The sequence below is a fragment of the Leptonychotes weddellii genome, chromosome 12 (genome assembly GCF_054177405.1).
Source record: "Leptonychotes weddellii isolate Sample4059 chromosome 12, ASM5417740v2, whole genome shotgun sequence".
Lineage (NCBI taxonomy): Eukaryota > Metazoa > Chordata > Mammalia > Carnivora > Phocidae > Leptonychotes > Leptonychotes weddellii.
This window is the reverse complement of record NC_138380.1, coordinates 52,849,020-52,874,201: the sequence shown is the minus strand read 5'-3', so window position 1 is coordinate 52,874,201 and position 25,182 is coordinate 52,849,020. Positions and strand designations below refer to the sequence as shown.

Sequence of the window (25,182 nt, the reverse complement as noted above, 5' to 3'; positions counted from 1 at the left end):
GTTTCTAGGAAGAAGTTGCTTCGGCTGAGGTCAAAGAGGTTGCTGCCTGTGTTCTCCTTTAGAATTTTGATGGACTCCTGTCTCACATTGAGGTCTTTCAACCATTTGGAGTCTATTTTTGTGTGTGGTGTAAGGAAATGGTCCAGTTTCATTCTTCTGCATGTGGCTATCCAATTTTCCCAACACCATTTGTTGAAGAGACTGTCTTTTTTCCATTGGACATTCTTTCCTGCTTTGTCAAAGATTAGTTGACCATAGAGTTGAGGGTCCATTTCTGGGCTCTCTATTCTGTTCCATTGATCTATGTGTCTGTTTTTGTGCCAGTACCAAACTGTCTTGATGATTACAGCTTTGTAATAGAACTTGAAGTCCGGAATTGTGATGCCACCAGCTTTGCTTTTCTTTTTCAACATTCCAGATGGGTATTTTTTAACTCACCACCTACACGGCAGAGAAGGCTTAGAGGACTCCTTCCATTTGTCTACAATCCTAGATGTTGTAATTCATCTTAATACCTTTTAAGTACTTAGCCCTCTACTGAGTAGTTACCTAATTTCCAACCCTAAAAAAACCCACAGGGATTAGCAACAGTATTTTTACAAGGCAAAGGGACCTGAAGAGGTTGCTCAAGTTGCACGTACACCACTAATTAGAAAGCCTGAGAACTGGGCCTACACATGTCCCACTCCACAGCCTATTGCTATCATGCTTTACCCGAGTGTTTCAGCAACTTTCACTTCATCTCAAATTTAGACTATAAACCTCTTAACTTATTTTTAGGATTTTATCTAGTAATACAAGAACCAAACAAAGATGTTCTATAGATTATAATAGGACTTTTGCTATCCTGTGTTCTTCTGGTGAATTAGAACGCAGAATTCAGCGTCATCTTAAAACTATTTTAAATGGTGTGAAAATCCTGTTCAGCTATTTGTGCTGGAAAGTAAACCACTCCCAAAAAGTCAAAATGCAATTTGGGTGTGATGAGCCAGACTTTTTATTATTATGTGCATCCTAGACTTGAGTTTTCTTAGGTATTTTCAGGTAAGTGCACAACGCTTCTCATTTCTTCAGTGTACATCAGAGCCATACTCTTAAGACAGTATTACATTCTCCAAAAAGCTCATGTTATGAAGGACTATAAGATAAACTCTAGTACAGTCTCATGATAGAATACTTCAAGCTTCCTAAAAAAAATTTAGCATTATGTCTTTAAGTCAAACAGACATTTACCATCAACAGATGAATGGATAAAGAAGATGCGGTATATATATATACAATGGAATATTATGCAGCCATCAAAAAATGAAATCTTGCCATTTGCAATGACGTGGAATTAGAGGGTATTATGCCAAGCAAAATAAGTCAATCATAGAAAGACAATTATCATATGATCTCACTGATACGTGGAATTTGAGAAACAAGGCAGAGGATCATAGGGGAAGAGAGGAAAAAAGGAAACAAGATGAAACCAGAAAGGGAGACAAACCCTAAGAGACTCTTAATCTCAGGAAACAAACTGAGGGTTGCTGGAGTGGTGGGGGGTGGGAGGGACGGGGGGGGGTGGGTGATACACATTGGGGAGAGTATGTGCTATGGTGAGCGCTGTGAATTGTGTAAGACTGATGAATCACAGACCTGTACCCCTGAAACATTATATGTTAATTAAAAAATTAATAAAAATTACTAAAAACAAAAGAAAAAATGGACATTTAAATATGATTTCATCAAAATCCAGCAAGTTAACATTTACTATAACATTTGTGTCTTTTAACCATTTTCGGAAATTTAACCACTTACCCCATGTTCCTTAGCAGCTGTGACAACTTTAAGGAGGACATCTTCCTCGACAAATGGTCTCACAGCATCATGGATTATCACAACTTCTGGCTTAGAGAGTTTAGAGTCAGGCTGGTCCTCTGCCAGGGCTTTTAGTCCATTGAAAATTGACCTGTGGCGGGTCACTCCAGCTTCAACCAGGGAGATTCGCTGATGCTGGTACTTCTGAATAATACGCTTCATTGCTTCCATGTTCTCTCCAGTTACTGCTACAACAATGTCCTTTATCCAACATACTCTGAAAGAAAAGTGTGCAGACGTTTAACATAAACTGGGCCTTATACAAGTTAAGCTAGTAACAAACTGAATTAGTAAGTACTACTGTAACTTCTTAGGGATATTGAAAACTGAAAGTAAATCAGCTTAATGCATTCTATCAGGTCTAGTAAAGTATCATCAGTATTTCATACTCCACTTAGTAACAATTTCACTATGGACTATAAAACATTTCATCTATATAGATATTATACAATAGATAGAAATTCCTAAGTTTGATTTAGACTATCAGTAAATTAAGAAAAAAGAATGCAGTAATAGGCCTTTAAATTGATTCTTTCCAAGTATTTTGTTCAATAGAATAGGAACAATTCAAAGCAGTTTCGAATACCAAAAGTTTTGTCTTTCTCTCAAGTCCACTGAATTGCTAAAAAAAAAAAAAAAAAGCTGCATCACTTATCTAACACAAACTTTGCCTACATCAAGGTGAAACGTTATAGCTTAAATAGGGAAACTAAGATTGTATAAATATAAGTGAGACTCAAAATGATAAACTTTGTAATAAAATATAAAATTAAAGAATTAACCTATTGAGTCATACAAAGGATTGAGCAATTTTTCTGTTGTACAACATTTTCCTCAAGACTTCCTGACCTATCGTTCTGCACTGTCCACAGCCCTGAGCGGCAAATGCATTACATCTTGGCAGACTTCTCTTGAACACCAGGGCTAACAGAGCTTAATGTCATTAAACTCTATGTTCCACAGCCAACAGGCCCAGACCAGGCCAACTGCCTCTGACCCATGCTATCAACTCTGAATAAAGGTCACTTTAAAATTTAATAAGACTTCAAAAAAAAAAATCTTTTTAAGAACACTTAGCCTGTGAGATACTACATGTTCATGTTAGATAGTTCAAGTCTTATGCACATTTTTACAGAGATGGAAGGGTCTGAAAATTACTTAGTGAAATTAACTTCGTTTATATGAACATTCAGTTGATTTACTCAATTATTAAACTCCGATCTTCTGTTATTCAAGCAACCCTTTCCATAGTTCAAAACCCCATTCTGCCTGTGGCTACAACAATAATACACAGATGTACAACACTAAGAGCTACTTTATAGGCACACTGTCTTTTCATTTTAAGTCTATTCCTTTAATAAGTATTTATTGCACACTGAATCAATGATCAGCATTGAGTACACAATGAAAATAAACACTGCCTTCGCAAGGCTTACAGATCAAAGAACACCAAAGAATAAATACAAGCTGTGATCAAGTGCTATGAAGAAAGCCAGGCTCCAGCATTGCAAGCAAATGGACTATGTGACCAGCACAGGGATGGCCAAGATGATACTCCCTAAGGAAGCAGAATTTGCTGTAGGATCCAGATGGTGAGTGGTGGCAGGGGGAAAAAGGCAAAGGGGTACGAAGGGCTGGTGTAAGCAAGGGCCATGGCAAGGTCCTTAGGGCCAGGAAACCACTGCAGTCAAATCCTGTAAGCAAAGGGGAGAAGAACCTATAAAAAGGCTGAAGGTCCAGGCAAGAGCCAGACTGGGCTAGGCCATGGGAACCTCTCAGACCGTATTATGGGTTTTAATGTTGTAAGAGAAAGCCATAAAAAACCTGTACGCAGGAGAGGACATTTACACCTATTAAAAAAAAATGCTCACCTACCCAAATTGTTTTAGGACAAAAAGGCCCCTAAAAGAGAACCACCTCCTAATTCCCCAAACCTGTGAAGATATAACCATACACACAGGATGAACTTCACAGAAGTGATTAAGGATCTTGAGATGAATCATTCTGGACTATCTGGGTAGGTCTAATATAATCACAGGAGCTCTTACACATGAACAAGAGGCAGAAGAGTTAAAACAGGAGAAGAGTTAACAGAATCAGTGCTCAATGTGATGGAGGACCACAAGTCCAGGATCGTGAACCACCTCCAGAAACTAGAAAATGGCAAGTAAATTGTCCCTGGAGCTTCCAGAATGAACGTAGCACTGCAAACACCTTTATATTTTAGCCCAGTGAAACCTATATCAAACTTCTGACTCCCAGAAGTTTAATCAATTCATGTTGCTTTAAGCTACTCAGTTCATGGACCTTTTTTTTTCTTTTAACAGCAGCAATAGGAAACTAATTTAGGAGCCTCAATTTTAGTCTTGCTGCAAGGTAGAGAAGAAATTTAGTAGAGACAAAGGATGCAGATAGACCAGATAGGAGGCGGCGGCTGCTGCATTCTGGGCAATGCAGTGATTGTAGCCTGGCTACCCAACTAAGCTTATAGATGGCATTTGAGAGAAAAGTTCGAGGTAATAACCTAGTAAGATTGGCAAAATAAATCAATTATGACAGAATATAAAATAGCTAACCTAGATGAACATTTACTATAGTTTGAGCCTTAGTCATGTTCTAAACTCCTAGAGTCCTTCTCCTCTACTATCTCTTAAACGGGAAAACAATTACGATAGGATATATACATCATACTTCGTTTTCCTACACTACCATCTTACACTACAACATACTTGAAATAGTTTTACCATTCGTCATCAAAAGAAGACCTTCCATCTTCTACAAGGTAGGTTCCATGATAGCAGGGACAACATCTTTTCACCCACTGCTTTTCACCTAGTACCTAATAAAAACTAATTTGTTTAGTAAACGACCATGGTCAGTCTTATCTACCAGAAACAGTGTAACATCTGACAACACAGTGTTGTCTCAGGGTTATGAAAATGCAAGAAGCTCTTCATTAACCTAGTTAGCTACAAAAATTCAGTAATGAGTATAACTTTCCCTATGCGATGTGGTTGTGTTTTGAGTCATATGACTCCTTACCTTCATTTCTAGAACGTTAGCTGCTCTAAGGCCAGGATTACTTATGTTTTGTTAGACACTGGGGGGAATTTCAATCACAAGTAAACTAAGACAGTGCAGTAATATTCACAGAATACCAGAGAGTGGCATATGTATTATTATGTGCAAGCAATAAAAACTTTACTTACTGGAAGATTCAGTGTGCATTGCTCTTTGGTTTGTAGTCCATCCATCCCCCATTCCTTTCACTATAAGCTTAACTAATCACAGCATACTTAACAGTTTAGAATTTATACTGTACTCAAAGCCCCCCTGCAAGTGACAAGTGACAGTCTGTGTCCCCTAAATATGAAGCTTCCCAAAGTTCTGTCTTCACTGACACCCCTATGATCAAGGCACTCATCTCCCCATTATTGCACTATCCTCTTAGCTGGTCTCCTCATCTTATCCCAACACAACCCATTCTTACCACTTCTGGAGGGTTTTTCTCACCTGCAAACCTAAAGTCACCCCCTGCTGGTTCTTGAGCTGGGCCCTTTAAGATTTGAACTCAGCCCACTCATTACTACCCCACTTCATCTCTCTCATGCCCCTCTTACTCGGAGGGCATTTTCTCGCACACCCAGGTCTTTGCTTATGCTACCTCCTCCACTTCCCAGCACACCTACCACCCATCCTGGGTTGGGAGGGAAGTAGGAGGCTCAGTGCCACTTGCTCAGCTGTGGGTTCAGATTGGCTTCCCCCCGGAAGCTTTACTAGTCATTCTGGGGGCAGCATCCCTGCTCTCCACTTCCAGAGTACTCTTACTGTCAGAGACACTTAGCATCGTACCCTACAGTTTGCCTTTTCTATCTCCCTCACCAAGCTGCCAACTCACAGAAAGCAAAGTCTACACCTCAGAGCTTGGCACATTCCAAACCAAGTAGTATTAGTAATATTAACAGCAATGAAGATTGATGGTTTGCGAGGTGACGCATACTGTGTAGAGTACCAGCCTGCAAAATCTATCAGATTGCGATAAGTCACTATTATCACCACTTTATAGATGTCACAGAAGCAGTGACCTGCCCATAATCTCACGCTTAGGAAATGAAGGGACCTGGGTGGACCCAAGTCTGATTTTGGAGCACACAGTTAAGCTCTGCAAATGTGCTAATAGTTTCTGAGAAGGATGTGGTAAAATCCAGGAGCAAGAAGAGCATGTCCACATCCACTGTGTCTCCAGCACTTCATTCATCTTATTAGTGATGAACCATATAATATTGTTGCATTTGTGGTCAAAATGTCAAGTTTCTTGTAATTTCCTGTAATTCAAGCAAAAATAAACATCTAATATTTGCCAGGCAGTATACTAGACCATTGTGATATAATAATAAACCAAGACTGGCAGAATTCCTGACCTCACAGACCATATGTTAATATCTGCTAAATGAATCCATGAATAGAGAAGACTTAATTAGAAAGGAATAAATCATTAGTTTAAGTGTTTAAGCCTTTTCTCCGTCCATGGATTCCTTTAACATATTTGACATATGGTCTATGATTCACCGGAGTTTAAAGAATTATTAACAGTGATCAAACATATTTCAGCTTATTAATATGACATCACACTAAGGTTTTTGGTTTTTTTTAAAGAAACTTTAAGTACATGCTCAAGTAAATCAGTAGGCAAGGCTGTTCTATGGTCAAGAGCTTAACTTGTACTCTAAGCTCTTCATCTCTTTCCATAGTGAATTTTACCAGAAAAATAGCTTAAAAGCAACTTTTAAAGACCTCATGTTGCTATTTTTCACAAAAAGTACTTTCAATTATCTTAACATCGAATAATAGGGAGAAAGACATTGCTAGACTAGTCATTCCAATATCTGCACAATGAGTCAATGAATTAATCAACTCCCAAAGATAAATCCCAATTGTATTAAAATGCCTTCAAAGAGCTATAAAATAATTAAATTCCAAACAAAGCTAGTCAAAATAAATGTAAATAATTAGATATACCCATGGCCTTTGACTCTTTCCAAAAGTTGTAGGAGACTCTAAATAGCAAAGTGTTTTTTTATAACTTTTTTTTTTTTTTTTTTTTTTTGAGAGAGAGAGAATGAGAGAGAGCACATGAGAGGGGGGAGGGTCAGAGGGAGAAGCAGACTCCCTGCCGAGCAGGGAGCCCGATGCGGGACTCGATCCAGGGACTCGATCCAGGGACTCCAGGATCATGACCTGAGCCGAAGGCAGTCGCTTAACCAACTGAGCCACCCAGGCACCCCATAAATAGCAAAGTGTTTTAAACTCATCTTTCTCAAACTATAGATCAAGGCCTATGAGTGTGCCAATTTAGTGAGTTTAGATTAACATTTTTGGATAAATGAACTAGAAATTAACAGAACAGTAAAGTTAGAATGCATAGCAAAAGTAAGGATGGGTCTTCTTGAATTCTTTCAAATATGTGCACGTGTGTATTTAAATACATGTTTAATGGAATCATCATGCAAAATCTTCTTTTAAACAAGTCACAATAGGGACTCCTGTGTGGCTCAGTTGGCTAAGTGTCTGCCTTTGGCTCAGGTCATGATCCCAGGGTCCTGGGATGGAGTCCCACATCGGGCTCCCTGCTCAGCAGGGAGTCTGCTTCTCCCCCTCTGCCTGCCTCTCTACCTACTTGTGCTCTGTGTCAAATAAATAAAATCTTAAAAAATAAAAATAAAAAAAATAAGTCACAATAAAAAATTTTTAGAAGACATGGTTTTAGACCACTCTTAAGAGAGGACATTGTTACGCTATTTTGTTCAGCAACCAAGCATACTCCCAGCACTTGCAAGCCTTTTTAAGTACTGTTTATATTTCAAAGAATTTATTCACATTCTTTTCTAGTTACAGAATTAAGAGCCTTTTACAGTATTAAAGTTTAATAATGTAGGATCATGGGACTGAGAAAAACCTTAATGACCTCACGCAGTGCCTATTGAACAAATATTTGCTGAATAAATGAATCTGGTTTGACCTCCGTAGCTGAAGGCAAGTCCACACTGAACTCCCATAGCCGGGTTTTATCAAGTTCTCTTATTTACTTCCTAGCACATGCCATGGGCACTTACAAGTCTAACCTCAAGCTCCATTACACCTATAGACATTTTGAGGAAAATTTTCGTTTCTCATATTTTCTTCCACAATGTTAAAAAAAATCACTTCGAGTATTCAGCTTGGGCAGTTTAATATGATCAGTTGAAAAAAGATTTAAACAAATGCTTTTTAAATACAAAGATGGAAAATCAGGTCCTACTAAACCCTCTAAAGGGCTCTTACCAGGTTGCGGGAGTTTGGCCCCAAGGGACAGTGGCAACGGTGGCTGACTGCCATGACAGTCTTCATAGAGACTAGGCCCGTGGATTGTACTGTGGCCATAACTGGTAGATTTACATCCCTCCATACCCACCCTCATATTTTAGCAACTAAGTATTGAGTTGATATGAAGGGCCTGGTTCCCAAATGCCCTCACAAGGTCAGGTCTCCTTATCATGGCCCATGAAGGATTCCCAGTTGTCAAGCCCAACCTACCAGTCTTAATCTCTTCTTGAAGGAGCCCCATGGGGGCCTTCCCACTGGGAATTTAACAAAAACATCTAGTCATCTGACCTACACAAAACACAGTCCTATTGTATTTTTAATAAATATAGGCCTATTGCTTGCTTCCCTTCACTCAGATTTGACCCTTAATGAAGCATTAAGATAATTTTTTTAATGTCAAATTCATGTATTTGAACATATTTATTCAACTACAACTATCTAAGTGCCTTTTTCTTTCTGAACCCTTAATCCAATTAGTCATCAAAACCTGTCAATTCTGTCTACAGATTTATCCTCTCTTCCCTACTCCATTCCAACTTTCAGCTCAACTCCAGCATTCAACATTGCTCATTTAAATTAACATTTATGTATTTCTCTATTTTGTTTAAATAAAATTTGCAGGGGTATTCAGAAAGAGTAAGATAGAACAAGTACACAAGAAAGCAAAAATTAGAGACAATCCAGTAAGTCAGAAAATCTAATAAGCCTTGAGTTCATCAACTTACACGTATATACCTACCAGCTGGGAAGATGGTGGAGTAGGAGAACCCCAAGTTCACCTCATCCCACCAATACAACTAGATAACAACCCGACCAGTGTAAATAACCCATGAAGCAACTGGAAGGCTGGAAGAACAAACTCCACAGCTAAAGGTAGGGAAGAGGCCACAGTGAAGGTAAGAAGGGCCAAGACACAGTCTAAGAGCAAAAGGGACCTTGTCGCCCATGGTGGGGAGGGAGCTGGTGGCACTGAGAAGGGCAGAAAACAGATTTTCATCACCAGCCCATGCACTGGGAGAACAAATCTCTTTACTATTTGCCTCTGAATGTGAAATAAGCCAACTTTCCTGAGTTCTTAAAACCAGCCAGACTTAAAGCCTGGAATTTTAAAAAATCCCCAGGCTCCACTCTGGGAGAGGGCAGAAGACTTTAGGAAGTAGAGTCCCTGCCCTTAGAGACAGCAGGACCAACACCCCATGCAGATACACTGTAGAACCAGCAGTTTGAAAAATACTGGGGGCAAACTGGAGGGAGAGTGGTTTGCTCTTCTCAGAGCACAGGCTAAAGAGACAGGTACCACTAGGAGACCCCTCCAGGAACAAAGGAGCTGGCAGGTACCATTTCCCTCCCCTACCCCACAGCATGAACAACAGCCACCTGTGAGGACCAGCTTAGAGCTGACACTCCTAACCTAACTTGCTTGCACAAAGCCCCACCACGTCATGCCAGCCCAACACATTTCAGTGGACCCACCCCTTTCCAGTAACTCTTATGTCAGTCCCCCTGCGGTGGCCCCTTCCCCAGAAGACCAGTGCAAACCTTGTCAACACCCCATCCCTTAACCTGCACTTTTACAGCACCTCAGTTCCTGCAGGGGCAAGTCTCCATTCACAAGCAAACCACTACACACTTTGCTGCCCACAACAGGCAGAGAGGGCCTCTGCAGACAAGTAAAGGAAAAAGAGGCTTAGATTCAATAGCAGAGCACACACGACACACATAGGTGACAGTCCCTGAAGCCCCAGGACCTGGGGCATAGGGGACACTGCACTGCAGGGCACTATAAGACTTCTTAATAAGGTTATTATGGTTAGGAGCAAGAGAAGTAACTAACTTTCCTAACATAGAAAAACACAAAAAGTCAGACAAAATGAGGAGACAAAGCAACATTTCCCAAATGAAACAACAGGACCAAGCCATAGAAAGAGACCAAACCAAAACCAATTTAAGTAGTATGACTGATAGAGAATTTAAAGTAATGATCATAAAAATACCCACTGGGCTTGAGAGAGTAGTGGAGGACATCAGTGAGACCATTAACAGAGAGAAAAAAAAAAAAGAATCAGATCAAGAACACATTAAGTGAAATTAAAAATACACTTGATGGAAAAAATAGCAGGCTGGATGAAGCAGAGAAACAATTTAACCTAGAATAGTAATGGAACATAAATAACCAATCTGAGGAAAGAGAATTATGCAAATTGAGAATAGTCTCCGTGACACCAAGCATAATAACATCTGCATTATAGGGATCTCAGATGATAGAGAGGTAAGGGGGCAGAAAATTTATTTCAAGAAATAATAGCTGAAAACTTACCTTACCTGAAGAAAGAAACCTATCCAGATCCAGGAGGCACAGAGATCCCTGTCCCCCACCCCAAAAAATTCAACCTAAATAGGTCCACATCAAGACATATAGTAATTAAATGTAATTTAAAAGATTTTAAGAAGTACTGGGTGTACAAAAAGTAGTGAAAGGCAAAAAATTTTCAAGCAGCTAAGGAAGAAAGTTACATTCAAGGGAAAACCCATAATGCTATCGGGATTTTTCAGCAGAATTTTCTAGGCCGGAAGAAAGTGACAGGATATATTCAAAGTGTGGGAAGGGAAAAATCAGCAACCAAGAATCCTCTATCCAGGAAGGCTATCATTCAGACCAAAAGATAAAGAGTTTCTCAGATAAAAACTAGAGGAGTTCATGACCACTAAACCATCTGTACAAGAAATATTAAAAGGGACCCCAGGTGAAAAGGAAGACTAAGTCAGAGTATGAAAAGTAAACAAAAAAGCAATAAAAATAACTTTTACTGTTTAAAAAAAAAGGATTCATAAAATAAAAGGATGTAGAAGGAGACAAACCATGAGAGACTTATGATCTCAGGAAACAAACAGGATTTCTTGGTGGGGGGGAATGGGGTGGCTGGGTGATGGACACTGGGGAGGGTATGCGTTGTGGTGAGCACGGTGTATTGTTTAAGACTGATGAATCACAGACCTGTACCCCTGAAACAAATAATACATTATATGTTAATTAAAAAAAAAAGCTCACTCCCGAAGAAATTGAAAATCTGGGAGGGGGAGAAAATGTACCCAGTACAGAAAAACACTTAAAAAGTCTTCCTTGCCAATAAAAGTATGCTTAACTAGTTATGCCCATTGCTTTTTTAAGATTTGCATATTAACAACATCTTACTCCCCCACCTCCCTCTCCAAACAAAAAAACAAAAAGGTTGGTGGGGCGGGGGGCGGGGGGGGGGGGTGTTATTCTTTGCTTTTAGGAACTCTAAGCCCCAACCAAATACCAAGATTGTCTATAACGGCCTTAGAAATGCAGTAAGGTCCCTCACCAAAGCATTCAGATTTTGTAATGTCATAAAGTTGTCTAAACATTCCATGGTGATTTGTTCGCAGATTGGGATTAAAATTCAGTGTTCTTAACTTTTAGCGCACTTAAAAGAATTAGTTAGTACCGCTTGGCCAAAGTCAACTGCCTTCTCCCGGCCTCCCACCCCTCCTCTGGAAAACAGCAGCTGCTTGATAGATTTGTAAGCAGTATAGGAGATCCTGTTAGCAAAAGCCTCTCCCTTGGCATGTTAATGGGCCTTCAAAAGTATCAGCTCTCTTCTCTCTTCAGTGGCAATTTTAAAATTTCAAAATTTGTTGTCTGATGTATTTTACTTAACTCATGAGTATATAAATTAAATACTGCATTAATGAAAAAAAAAAGGATGTAAAATAGGACCTTATACAACTAAAACATAGGAGAAGAGGAGTAAAGAATGGATTTAAACTTAGGTGACCATCAACTTCATATAGACTGCTATACTCAGATGTTATACACACACCTAATGGTAACCACAAGTCAGAAACAAGCAATACGTATGCAAAGAAAAAAGAGAAAGGGATCCAAATATATCACCAAAGAAAGCCAGCAAACCATGAAAGACAGAAGAATCAGAGAAAATCTATAGAAACAACTACAAAACAAGTAACAAAATGGCAATACATACTTATCTATCAGTAATTACTTTGAATGTGAATAGACGAAATGCTCCAAACAAAAGGCATACAGTGACTTTATGAACATAAAGGAAATAATCGATAGTACTAGGGGACTTTAACATCTCACTGACATCAATGGGCAGATCATCCAAACAGAAACTTGACAAGGAAACGAGTGGCTTTCAGTGACCCATTGCACCAGATGAATTTAACAGACATATTCAGAACATTCCATCCTAAAACAGAATACACAATCTTTTCAAGAGCACATGGAACATTCTCCAGAATAGATCACATATTAGGCTCTAAAACAAGCCTCAACAAACACAAAAAGACTGAAGTTATACCATGCATCTTTTCTGACAATACTATGGAACTGGTAAACAACCACAAGAGAAAAATCTGGAAAGACCACTAACACATGGAGGTTAAATAACATGCTACAAAACAATGAATAGGTCAACCAGGAAATAAAAGAAGAAATTTAAAAATACATAGCAATAAATGAAAATGAAAACACAATGGTCCAAAATCTTTGGTATGCAGCAAAAACTATTCTAACAGGGAAGGTTATAGCAATACAGGCCTACCTCAAGAATCAAGAGAAATCTCAAAAAACCTAACCTTACACCTAAAGAAGCTAGAAGAAGAACAAAACCTAAATCCAGCAAAAGAAAATAAATACTATAGAAACTAAAACAAACAAACAAACAAAAAATGGATCAATGAAACCAGGAGCTGGTTCTTTGGGAAAAAAAATTATACATCAACAAAATAAACCTTCAGCAAGACTCATTGAAGATTTAAAAAAAAAAAAAAGCGGCCCAAATAACAAAATCACTAATGAAAAAGGAGAAATAGCCAACACCACAGAAATAAAGTAATTTTAAAAGAGTATGAAAACTGATATGCTAACAAACTGAACAACCTAGAACAAATAGATCAATTCCTAGAAACCTATAACTTCCCAAAACTAAAGCAGAAATAGAAATTTTGAATAGACCAATCACCAGCAAGGAAATTCAATCAGTTATCAAAAAACTGCCAAATGAAAGTCCAGAACCAGATGGCTTCACACACAAATTCTACTAAACATTTAAAGAATACCTATTCTTCTCAAGCTATTTCAAAAAAAAATACAAGAGGAAGGAAAATTTCCAAATTCATTCTATGAGGCCATTATCACCCTCATACAAAAACCAGATATAGACACCACAAAAAAGTACAGGCCAGTATCTCTCATAAATACAGATGCAAAAATCCTCAAAATATTAGCAAACCAAGTCTAACAATATATTTTAAAAAATCATACACCACTTTCAAGTGGGATTTATGCCTGGGATGCAAGAGTGCTTCAATATCCACCCATCAACAGGATAGGTCACATCGACAAGTATAAAAACTGTATGATCATTTCAATAGATGCAGAAAAAGCATTTAACAAAGTACAACAAGCATTCATAATAAAAACTCTATGCCAAGAAGGTCTAGGGGGAACATACCTCAACATAATAAAGGCCTTGTATTAAAAACCCACAGTGAATATACTCAACAGTGCCAAATGGAGAGCTTTTCCCCTAACATCAGGAACAAGACAAGGATGTCCTTGCTCACCTCTTTTATTCAACACAGTACTGCAAGTCCTAGCCACAGCATTGTATCTAGGAATAAACTTATTCAAAGAGGTGAAAGACCTGTACTCTGAAAAAACACTGATGAAAGAAATTCAAGATGACACAAAGAAATGGAAAGACACTCTGTGTTCATGGACTGGAAGAAGAAATATTGTTAAAATGTCTCTATTACCCAAAGCTATCTACAGATCTAATGCAATCCCTATTAAAATACCAACATCTTTCACAGACCTAGAACAATCCTCCCATTTGTATGGAATCAAAAAAGATCCCAAATAGCCAAAGCAATCTTGAAAAACAAAACTGGAGGAATCACAGTTCCTGACTTCAAGTTATATTACAAAGCAGTAGTAATTAAAAGAGTATGGGGGTACCTGGCTGGCTCAATTGGTAGAGCATGTGACTCTTGATCTTGGGGTTATAAGTGTAAGCCCCATGTTAGGTGTAGAAATTACTTAAGAAAAATAAAATAAAAAAAATAAAACAGTATGGTAGCAGTATAAAAATACACATAGATCAATAAAATACAACAAAAAAAACAAAAAGAAATGCGCAATTACATGGTCAATTAATCTTGTCAAAGGAGGAATGAATATACAATGGGCAAAAGACAGTTTCTTCAATAAATGAGGTTAGGAAAATTGGACAGCCACATGCTGAAAAATGAAACTGGACCACTTTCTTTCACCATACTCAAAAATTAACTCAATTGTGAGACCTGAAACCATGTAAATCCTTGACAGAATATAGGCAGTAATCCGACACTGGCCATAGCAACATTTTTGTACTTAACGTCTCCTGAGTTGAGGGACTACATCAAAATAAAAGGTTTCTGCACAGTGAAGCAAACAATCAACAAAACTAAAAGTTAAGGGGCACCTGGGTGTCTCAGTCAGTTAACAGTCCACCTCTTGATCTGAGCTCAGGTCATAATCTTAGGGTCCTGGGATGGAGCCCCGAGTTGGACTCTGGGCTGGATGTAGAGCCTGCTTAATATTCTCTCCCTCCCTCTCCTTCTGCCCCTCCCCCTCCTAAATGTCAACCTACAGAATGGAAGAAGATATTTGCAAAGGACATATCTGATAATTTCCAAAATATATAAAAAAAACAAAATTCAACACCCCGAAAACAAACAATTCAATTAAAAAATGCAAAGACATGAACACACATTTCTCCAAGGAAGACATACAGATGTCCAAGAGACACATGAAAAGATGCTCACCATTACTCATCATCTGGGAAATGCAAATCAAAACCACAAGATACCACCTCACACCCGTCAGAAAGGCTAAAATTAGTAACACCAGAAACATCAAGTATTGATAAGGATGTAGAGAAAAAGGAAGTCTCATGTACTGTTGGTGGGAATGCAAACTGGGGCAGACACTGTGGAAAACAGAATGAAGGTTCCTCAAAAAAGTAAAAATAGAACTACACTATGATCCAGTAACCACACTACTGCTATTTACCTAAACAACACACACACACACACACACACGCACTCATACTCACACTCATACCATGGAGTCAAAGTTACTAAAATAGGACTTCCACTGATTTTCCAAGTAGCAAGAAAGCAACCCAACTCAACCACAAAAATCAGTTTCCTTAAGACAAACACAAAACAATCAATAAAACAGATTAACATAGTTTTCTTAAAGCAGTAATTCTTTTAGAAACTCTGGTCATAAATCAATAGTTACATAAGGGACTAGGACCCTTGACCTCAGTTCCTTGCTAGTATAATGGGGGCAAAAAAAAAGTTCTTTTCAGTGATTGAAGAACAGGTGCTTTAATATATACCATGTTGTTTGAGAAGACACTCCCTTGAGTTTACCTTAAGAGCTAAGGATCTCATCATTTCACACAGCAGTCTTGCTCTTAATTCCTCCATGGCCATGGAACTCCTTACTCAGCCATTGGCTGTGCTGAGTCAGAGAATAAGCCTCCAGCATTCTGACAGCAATCTAGGAGTTTAAAGGTTTCTTTTGAAGGTTTCAACCAGTTGGGTTTTGGTTTTTTGTTTTTTTTGTTTTTTTGTTTTTTGGTTTGGTTTTTTTTTTTGTTTTTCAGCTGTCTACCCCACCTTCCGAAGTATCCTATAGCTCTAATTCCTGAACCTTTCCAAGGGCCTGGGACTTCAACCAAAATGCTTCTTCGCAGCTGTTCCCACTTCCCTAGGACCGTTAAGTCTGATTGATTACCATGCTGTTCTTCCAACATTTTGTCATCATCTTTTATCTACTCCAGCACCTCTTACATTCATTTTCCCTTGTGTGGCTATACTATTTCTAGTCTCTTTGGGTGGGTAAATGCAAGACTGGAAATAATGCCATTTAAACATGTGTTTAACTCAAACCAAAACCAGCTACATTTCTTTACATTTCCCTAACCCCAATTTAAGAATTGTGGACCAATGGGGCACCTGGGTGGCTCAGTCCTTAAGCGTCTGCCTTCGGTTCAGGTCATGATCTCAGGGTCCTGGGATCAAGCCCCGCATCAGGCTCCCTGCTCAGTGAGGAGCCTGCTTCTCCCTCCCCCACTCCCCCTGTTTGTGTTCCCTCTCTCGCTGTCTCTCTGTCAAATAAATAAAATCTTAAAAAAAAAAATTGTGGACCAAACTTCAGAGGTGAAAGCTCTTGTACACTGTAGTTTTAAATTGGCTCAAAATTCCAGAAGACAGATCACACCATAAGGGTCATTTTTTCTTGATTATCCTTCTTAGTCAAGATTAAGAAGTAAAGATTACTCACAGCAACTTCTCTGTGAGATGGCAAAAGTTTGAGAAAGGAAAATCCTAACTTATGAGGGACAAAGGAGCTTTGAAATCAAATTCCACACTATCCATATTCACAGCTCCCAGAGATCAAGGAGAGCGAACACTGTCCTAAAATAAACCAGATGACAGACTGTGGTGACACCCAATTACAGCTTTTCTGATTTGGGATACTGAGAGCTGTGCTTCCCCTTAGTAAATGGTAAGCATGCATAATTTCACCAAAGAGCAAAAGGTAAGAATTTTACAACACACTTTATGCTTCCATTTCCTTTCCTTATTTGAACCTGATAATTCAGGGGGAGGAGGAATAAATAACCTAGGCTTTTGAGCACCATGCTCTAGGAAGCCTATTAGCAGTCAAGAGAATGCCCTTCCTTTAGGAAATGGCTCAGAAGCACCCATACCTAAACCCCTGTAATGCAAGGTTTCCAAGGATTTCCTGAAACACACCCCAAATATAAGCATCCTTTAAGTTATTCAGGCATTTTAACAGTGACAAAAATGAGCCCCAGAGTATTTCAAAATGGAGATTTAAGTAGTTACTATTAGAATTTTATCACTGCTGTTATCAAAAGAAAACACATATTCCCCCTTTTCCATAAACAAGGTCTTCCCAGAACATTCTTTTACTTTAAAAGATTTTTCCAGTAACCACCTATCTCAGGCTCCCTCAGAAGATGAAACATGCTAATAATCCGAATTTCCTTCACAGGAAGGAAAATTAAATGTAAAAAACACTGTATTCTGCTACATCTGATAATTAAGCAGTTAGATTCTGCTGGCCAAAATCCATTGTTCCTGTAATACTACCTACATAATGAGCTATGTTGTCATAAGGTCTAGCATCCAATACTGTAGTTAAATGATGCATACCCAGATAAAAGGTAGACTACAGAATAGGGGAAGCACCTGGAACTGTTTCAGTGTTTGTCTGAGTTTCATATGGAACCACCAGCCTGATTACTTGAATCAAGGGTGATTAGGGCTCTTCATGCTTCCGTTTTCCAAATGCCAACATTTAGGAAGATAACCATACACAAAGCAACTTGGGCCCTTTGGCTTCTGTTGTGTGTGCAGCATCGTGGGGCAGGGAGAAGATCTTTTCTGGATAATAGGCTACTGTCCTTTGATTAGTAGCAACTCATTAGCTTAGTCTTCATCAAAGCCACCTGCAAAGGCTATGCTAAAAGAGGTCATCTCTCTTGAGATACAAAGGGCTCATGTCAAGGTTTAACATCCTATCACAAGACCACCCTGGCTTCAAGACGTTTCAACACCTTCGCAACACGTCTAAGGACCTTTGCAACTTGCCCTATTTCTACCCCTCCAGCCTCACCCCACGCTCATATTACTGGCCCTCTAAAGCGAGATAAATAGCACACCCCCTTTTCACCTCACTAAGGCTCCCCTAGTCCTCCCACCCCCATTCCCTCTCCATATCCCCTACAAGTCAGTGCATTTTGTAACAGGTTAAAGCACAAATTGGACCTAACTTCAGAATCTCGCCCCCTTAAATCCATATCCACGTTGAAAAGCTTGGATTAAATTCTGCCCCTCGGTACACTTTCAGCACCTCTTAATCAACACAGGGTCATAAGAGATACTTCGCTAGTGTTTATAAATGAATGGATAAAGCGAACCAAGGTTCGTATAGTCAGATGCACAAGTAAAACTCCAATTCACGCATGCACGGAGAGTGCAAATAAGAGACTGAGAAAAAGGCAGAGACAGAAGAGACTCCTGAAAAGGCTTGCTTGTCGTTAGGCCACACTGGGGCCACTGTTAAGACTAAATGTCTCTTAGTCCCAACCTATGCTTTCCTTCCTTAGTCCAACTCCACGAGCCGAGCTCCCCCCCACCCCCCCGCCCGACGGCCTGGGCACAGAAAGGGCTCTGTGGGGCAGCCCCCGCTTGCATGCCGGTCTGCTAGAGGAGCAGAGCCGCCCATCTCTAAACTGCAAGCGAGGACGGAGCCCGAGTCGGCGGCGGAGACTGAGCGGGTCGGGTCGGCCCCGCAGTCCGCCGAGAGAAGGCGCCAGCGCGAAAGCACCACCAGGGGCAGGTGTCGCGGGCTGCCCTAAGCGGGCCGGGACGGAGCCGGAGGCCGGGCCGGGGACCCGGGGCGCGCCTGGCGCCGCATTACCTCTCCAAGGCCTGCAGGGTGTAGCTGATGAGCGGCCTCTCCAGGATGGGACAGAACTGCTTCGGGGTGGGGACGCCCATCCTCTCCCCGCTCCCCCCCGCCGGCAACACAGCAGCCACGGCGGGAGCGCGGCGCCGGGGCTGGGCCTCGGCCCCGGCCGGGTTCAGCGAAGAGGCCGCGGCCGCTTGCTCCGCGCCGCGCGAGTCGCCGGGACAAGGCCCCGGTGCGGCGGGCCTGGGTTCCATGGCGGCGGGCGGCGCGGCCGGCCTGGCTCGCCCTGGGCCCAAGCGCCCCGCGGCTGCTCGGGGCCTCGGCTGGGGTAGGGGGGAAAGGAGGAAGGGCGGGTGAGGGCGGACGGCGCCCACTGGAGCAGCGAGGGCCAGGCCGCGGCGTGTCCCCGGGGGACGCTCCAGCCGCCGAGCTGCTTCTCGTCGCGTCCTCGGCCTCTACACCGAGCCCAGCGCCCCCGGCAGGCCTGAGTTCCGCGCCTCCTGGCTGCGCTGGCGGGCCCCGCAGTCGCCTCAGGTGGAAGCGTCAGCCCTCCGTGCATATCTACGGATCCCATTAAACTTAACAGCTGTGCGGAGGCTGTAGCGGTCGGGACGCCCTCCAGTCCCTCTCCCCTTAAAGACATTTGGATTCAAGCCACAGGATGGGACAGAGAAACGTGCACCTCGATTTCTACCTTTAAGCTCGTGAGGCTTAAAGGTTCCACCTTCTGGTTCCACCTCAGAAAAGACAGATGGATGGGCAAATGTTACTATGAACCAGATATATAAACAAAACTGCCGCGGATCTCAAATTTGTCTGCAAATGGGAACTACCTGGGGAGGTCAGAAAGTGCTGACACCTGTGTCCCACCCTCAGCGATTGGGATTTAATTAGTCTGCTGTGTGGCCGGAGTTTTAGAATGTTTTTAAAGATCCCCAGCGCATTCTAATGAGCGGGCTCATTTTGGGCCCAGAGAGTCAAAGCAATAGTACTAATAATTGCTGAACAAGCGACACACATTAGCTCATTTAATCTCCAGGAAAACCCAACTATTATTGGGGTTTTGTTTGTTTTGGTTTGGTTCGGTTTTTATAGAGAAAGAAGAAAGGTTGTAATAATAATAACTTGTGTAGATAATAAATAACTTGTGTAGAATTGCACAAATGGCAGATCTGCCTTTAGGCCCTTGCACAGAAGTACAGCCCGAGTTGAAGAATTCCAGGCCTGGAGCATATATGCCCTTATTTAGTGCTGGTCGTGTTTACCAGAAAAATGTAGTCAAGTACTTGGAATGTCAGAGCCCATTGTATTAGGCCCCTGGAATGTAAACTCCATGAGAGTAGGATCCTTACTTTTCCTTTTGGGTTTTGTGCCCAGCTCCTGAAATATGAAAGAAGTTTAATAAGTATGTATTGAATGAACCGATGGAGTCGGTTTATCATAATTAAAGTATATTTATTAATATTTGCTAATTTAATCTTCACCTATAAAGTTAATTTGAGATTGATTTAAAAAAAAGAGAAATCTTTTAGGCGCTGAAAATATTATCAGGTTATAATATTCCAACCCAGTATTTTTACCCATTTTTCCCAATTTAGATTAAAGATAACCAAACTAAAATGTTTCTTTTATTTATCAGTGACTGAACATGCTTTTAATACATTCAATACACTTATATTTTCAGTACACAAGTATCAATATAGAAGTACTTTCAATACAAAAGTAACAAAAAAGTACTTTTATTATAATTAGTGTTTAGCTCCATTATAATTGCAGTTTGTCATATCACTGACTCTTAGCTGAAAAATAAGCATCATAATACACTTGACTTGGTAGCGCCACCACACCTGTGTCTGGCCTGTACTAGACAATACCTGTTGACTGACTGAATGGGTAAATGAATAAAGGAATCTATACAGAAGCAGAAATGCAAATCTATTAATATTAATCTTAGTTGCCCTTTTTAATCTAACAGTGGAGTTAAAGCTATTTTTCACTTTTTTTAAGATTTATTTAAGAAAGAGACAGAGAAAAAAAAAAAGAGAGAGAGGCAGAGAGAGAGAAATCACAGAGGGAGAGAGGGAGAAGCAAACTTCCTGCTGAGCAGGGAGCCTGATGTGGGGCTCTATCCCAGGACCCTGGGATTATGACCTGAGCCGAAGGCAGACACCTAACCAAATGAGACACCCAGGCATCCCTAGTTTTCATTTTCTTAATCTTCAGCAAAAAAAGCATAGTAATAAGTCTTATATTAATTGCTATGTATTATAAATAATTAAATCTTGACAAATTTTAGCAAGAATCGTGTTTTATTGATTTAGTTTTGTTTTAGAGCAAATATATTAATTTTGCTCTGTTCACTATGAATCTTAGATCTTTTATACTGTATGTTAACAATATTTAACAGACTCATATTGAAAGTAAAGGACAGACTTCATTTGTCTATCACAGTATGAGAAGCAACATTTTTTCTGTATCTTTTTCTATAGATATAATTAGTTCCTTATTATGCATACTTTGGGTAAAAAATATAGTTTCCATGTAGTTTTATAACAAGTTGTATCAGCCACATTATGAAATTATCTTCTCGGGCGCCTGGGTGGCTCAGTTGGTTAAGCGACTGCCTTCGGCTCAGGTCATGATCCTGGAGTCCCGGGATCGAGTCCCACATCAGGCTCCCTGCTCAGCAGGGAGTCTGCTTCTCCCTCTGACCCACTCCCCTCTCATGCTCTCTGTCTCTCATTCTCTCTCTTGCAAATAAATAAAAAAATTTAAAAAAAAAAATTATCTTCTCTGCAACAAGTAGCTAAAAGTGCCTACCTTGGAAAGTGAGATCCTCTGAGACCCATTGGTAATAACCACTCTGCAGTATCAATTGATAAGTTTAGAAAAAATAAACCCCAACTGTATCACAATGCAGAGCACACAAAGGGGAAAGTTCTTGGAGTGGTTTTTGGTCTGAGCTTCTGTGGTAGATAAAATAATGGTCTCCCAATGTTGCCCATGTTCTAATTCCTGAAACCTGTGAATATTTTACCTGACCTTATAAAAGGAACATTGCAGCTGTGATTAAATTAAAGCCCTTCAGTTGGGGAGGGTAGCCTGGATGATCCAGGTGTGTCCAATAGAATCGTAAGTGTCCTTATAAGAGAGCAGTCGGAATCAGAGAAACAAGTGTCAGGATTGAATTGTAGGTCACAGTGATACAAAGCTATGAGTCAAGGATTCCAGGAGCTTCTAGAAGCTGCATAGAGCAAGGAACCAAATTCTTCAACTAGAAATTCCAGAAAAACGTAGCCCTGCCCCCCCCATTTTGAGATTGCTCACATCTACAACACTTAGATAATAAACTTGTTTGTTTTAAGCCACTCTATTTGTGATTTGTTACAACAAACACAGGAAACTAATACAGTTTCATGCTCAGGAAAACTTTCAAACTTACAGGTTGACTGACTATAATCTCCAAATGGAGTTATACATAGTTAGAAATATAGCGATATGACTGAAGAAAGAAAACACTGTCCATTTGACTTTATGTCCCATAACTACACTCTCAGTGCACTATGATTTTTAAAATACACTTTATCCTGTGAATAATAAAACGCGTTTTATTGTACTGCGAATAGTCAAAGCATAGCTTTGTTAAGTGTATACCACAATTTTATAAACTCACTTTAACATGTCTTTATTTTTTTAATGCATATAGAAGTGGCCATCAGATGAAAGTGGCTCTCATCTTTATATCTGAAAGGCCTAAATAACGCCCCTTTGTTGTTTGTTTCTATGGCAGAGGACCCTGGAAGATTATCGTGGGGACCTTATTATTATTATTACTGAATTTTAGATTAGGTTGAGTTTATTTTTTTAGTGTTAATCTAAGTATAATTATCACTGCCAGTCATTCCCCTCCCCAACCACACTTAGTGTTTTAATAGCATTTCTAGAGGTTAGTTGGGGTGTTGCTCACAAATGCTAATGAACAGCTTAACGGTTTACCTTTTAACTCTGCTGAAATAGGGGCCAAACAGAATATATTATTGTTCTACCATGGGCCAGTCCCAGTATTACTGTCAGTCTATGAATCCTAATTTCTGTTTTGCCATTGTGTTTTATGTAAATGCTATAGTCTATTAACCTCTGACCTTTAACTCATTTTTATACATAAGAAAAATGATGCTCCACAATGAGATCTTTCTGTGGATAATTCAAACTAAACACCACATGACAACAAGGTTACCATCTTTCATTTTCTCAATATGTATTACAAAATAAATTATCAACAGTCTCAACTGTCTACTTTGTTTTTCCTATTATAGCTAAAAAAGGAAACAATGATAAATAGCCTTAGGACTGAATGATAAACTTGATATCATTAATATCATTAATGTTACCAAAGTTTAACTTGTCATAAGAATCATTTGAGGACAATTGTTAATATATATAGTATTTCTTATGTATTTTATATAATATCATTTACTTATTATATATTATATAATAATCTTAAAAAATGTATTATTGGCACCCTCTGACAGAAATTTTGATTCAGTCGATCTAGAGTAGGCCCAGAAATCTGCTTTTTTTAAATGCTTCCTTAGGTGCTACTATGTAAGTGTTGACCAGACTTAAATAAACACCAGTTAAGGGGTGCCTCGCTCAGTTTGTTAAGCATCTGACTTTGGCTCAAGTCATGATCTTAGGATCCTGGGGTGGAGCCCCAGGTCAGGCTCCCTGCTCAGCAGGGAGTCTGCTTGTCCCTCTCCCTCTGCCCCTCCCCCCTTGTGTGCATGCATGCTCTTTCAATAAATAAAATCTTTAAAAATAAATAAATAAATAAAACATTGAATTAAAAAAATTACACCCAATTCACTTTATATTCAATGCATTTAATTTCAAGACCTAAAGCAAAGACGTGTAATACATTAAATACGCCATATAAAACTTGCATAAGAAATCTATTAAAACAGTTATGTTTTATTTCCTTGTTAATTTATAAGGAGGAAAACACAAGGGAAAAATATTTAACTGCTAGGGGAAAAAATGATATTAAAGAAATGGAGAACTGAATTATCTCCCTAGTATTTCTACAGAACTGTCATTTAAAAACAAATCACTTCTGAGAGCCACCAAAGGCCATATCTTTGACCACAACTTAAACAGAATTGAAATTGTTGTCTGGAATTCTGCTTCTGGGCACAGAACTAAAGGGTACAATTCTATTGTTGGATGCCACATAACTCCAGAAACTAAAAGAGGGGAATGATCTCTGTGCATAAGGAATGTGGGAGGGGTGATATCTTTGAAAAGTTTGTTTAGAAAACAAATGACTAGTCTAGTATTGATGGTGACTATTTTTCATCATCTGTGGAAAGGAAGAATAATCAGAATGATCAAAGAAGAGCAAAAGCTAGAAAAGGAAGATTTGCTTTTGTGCAAGGGAAGATATTGATAGCAGCTATTCCTATACATTTTAACTGCAACTCATTACTAAAATAGTTTTTGTTTTGTTTTGTTTTAGGATTTTATTTATTTGTCAGAGAGAGAGCACAAGCAGGGGGAGCGGCAGGCAGAGGGAGAAGCAGGCTCCCCACTGAGCAAGGAGCCATGGGACTCGATCCCAGGACCCTGGGATCATTACCTGAGTCGAAGGCAGACGCTTAACTGACTGAGCCACCCAGGCTTCCCTAAAATAATTTTTAAAAACAGGCCTTAATGCTTCCAGAAAATTCACTCATTACTGTCTTCTGAGAAATAAGAAAAGAAGAATGTGGACATTTGGACATGGCATTATGACCACAACCACCACCACCCTGCAAAAGCAAAGAATAAGAATAGGAGGTGAGCTGTTTATAGAGTCTGAATGTGAGACATCATTGCCTAATAATCCCTTAACCATGAGGATACCAAATCTTGAACTTAAGCAGGTCAAAAGAGACTATGGTCAGGTAAAGGTACAGAGAGGCCAGTGGGATAGCAGGGTTAAGGGAGAGATTGAAGACTGAGACATTGGTAATACAGTCTCTTCAGTGTCATCCAAAGGTTATGAGGATATAAACAAGCTTCTAATTTTTGTAAAAAAAAAAAATTAAAAAGTGCTGTTTCATTGTTCTCTAGCATGGGGTACTTACTGGGCTAGTGACAGAGAGGAAGAGGAGGAGGTGGAGGAGGAGAAGAAGGATAAAAGAGGAAAAAGAAGAAAAAGAAGAAGGGAAGAAGAAGCAGAGCAGGGGAAGAAGGACAAGAAGGACACAGAGTTTGGATGGATGTTGGAAATTCTAGTTAGAACAATAAACTAGACAGGCTTAGACAAGAAGCACTAAGTGGTGACAGAGGGAATGTTTCATGTAGAAGTAACTTGTGGCAGATCGCAAAGAGGGAGAAATTAGGTCACTCTGTTGTTTATGCTGTATGTG

The 25,182-nt window shown here is 39.8% G+C and overlaps 1 protein-coding gene across 6 annotated transcripts in view; it reads right to left on the bottom strand.

Annotated features, from left to right (window-relative positions):
- The window catches only part of CRPPA (CDP-L-ribitol pyrophosphorylase A), a 278,958-nt gene extending 259,631 nt beyond the window's left edge, over window positions 1-19,327 (bottom strand). For 2 of the 6 annotated variants that reach the window (XR_014139316.1, XM_081800461.1), the window contains exons 1-2: window positions 18,782-19,327; window positions 1,801-2,077 (exon numbers count right to left, since the gene is read on the bottom strand). Coding sequence is in view for 4 of the 6 variants with exons in the window: in XM_081800461.1 (XP_081656587.1) it covers window positions 1,801-2,077; window positions 18,782-19,026 (522 nt within the window). In the remaining 2 variants the exon portion in view is untranslated. The remainder of the gene's footprint in view (window positions 1-1,800; window positions 2,078-18,781) is intronic. The other 4 variants (XR_014139315.1, XM_081800458.1, XM_081800459.1 and 1 more) reach the window with 3 other exon arrangements.
- Between the last annotated feature and the right edge of the window lie 5,855 nt (window positions 19,328-25,182).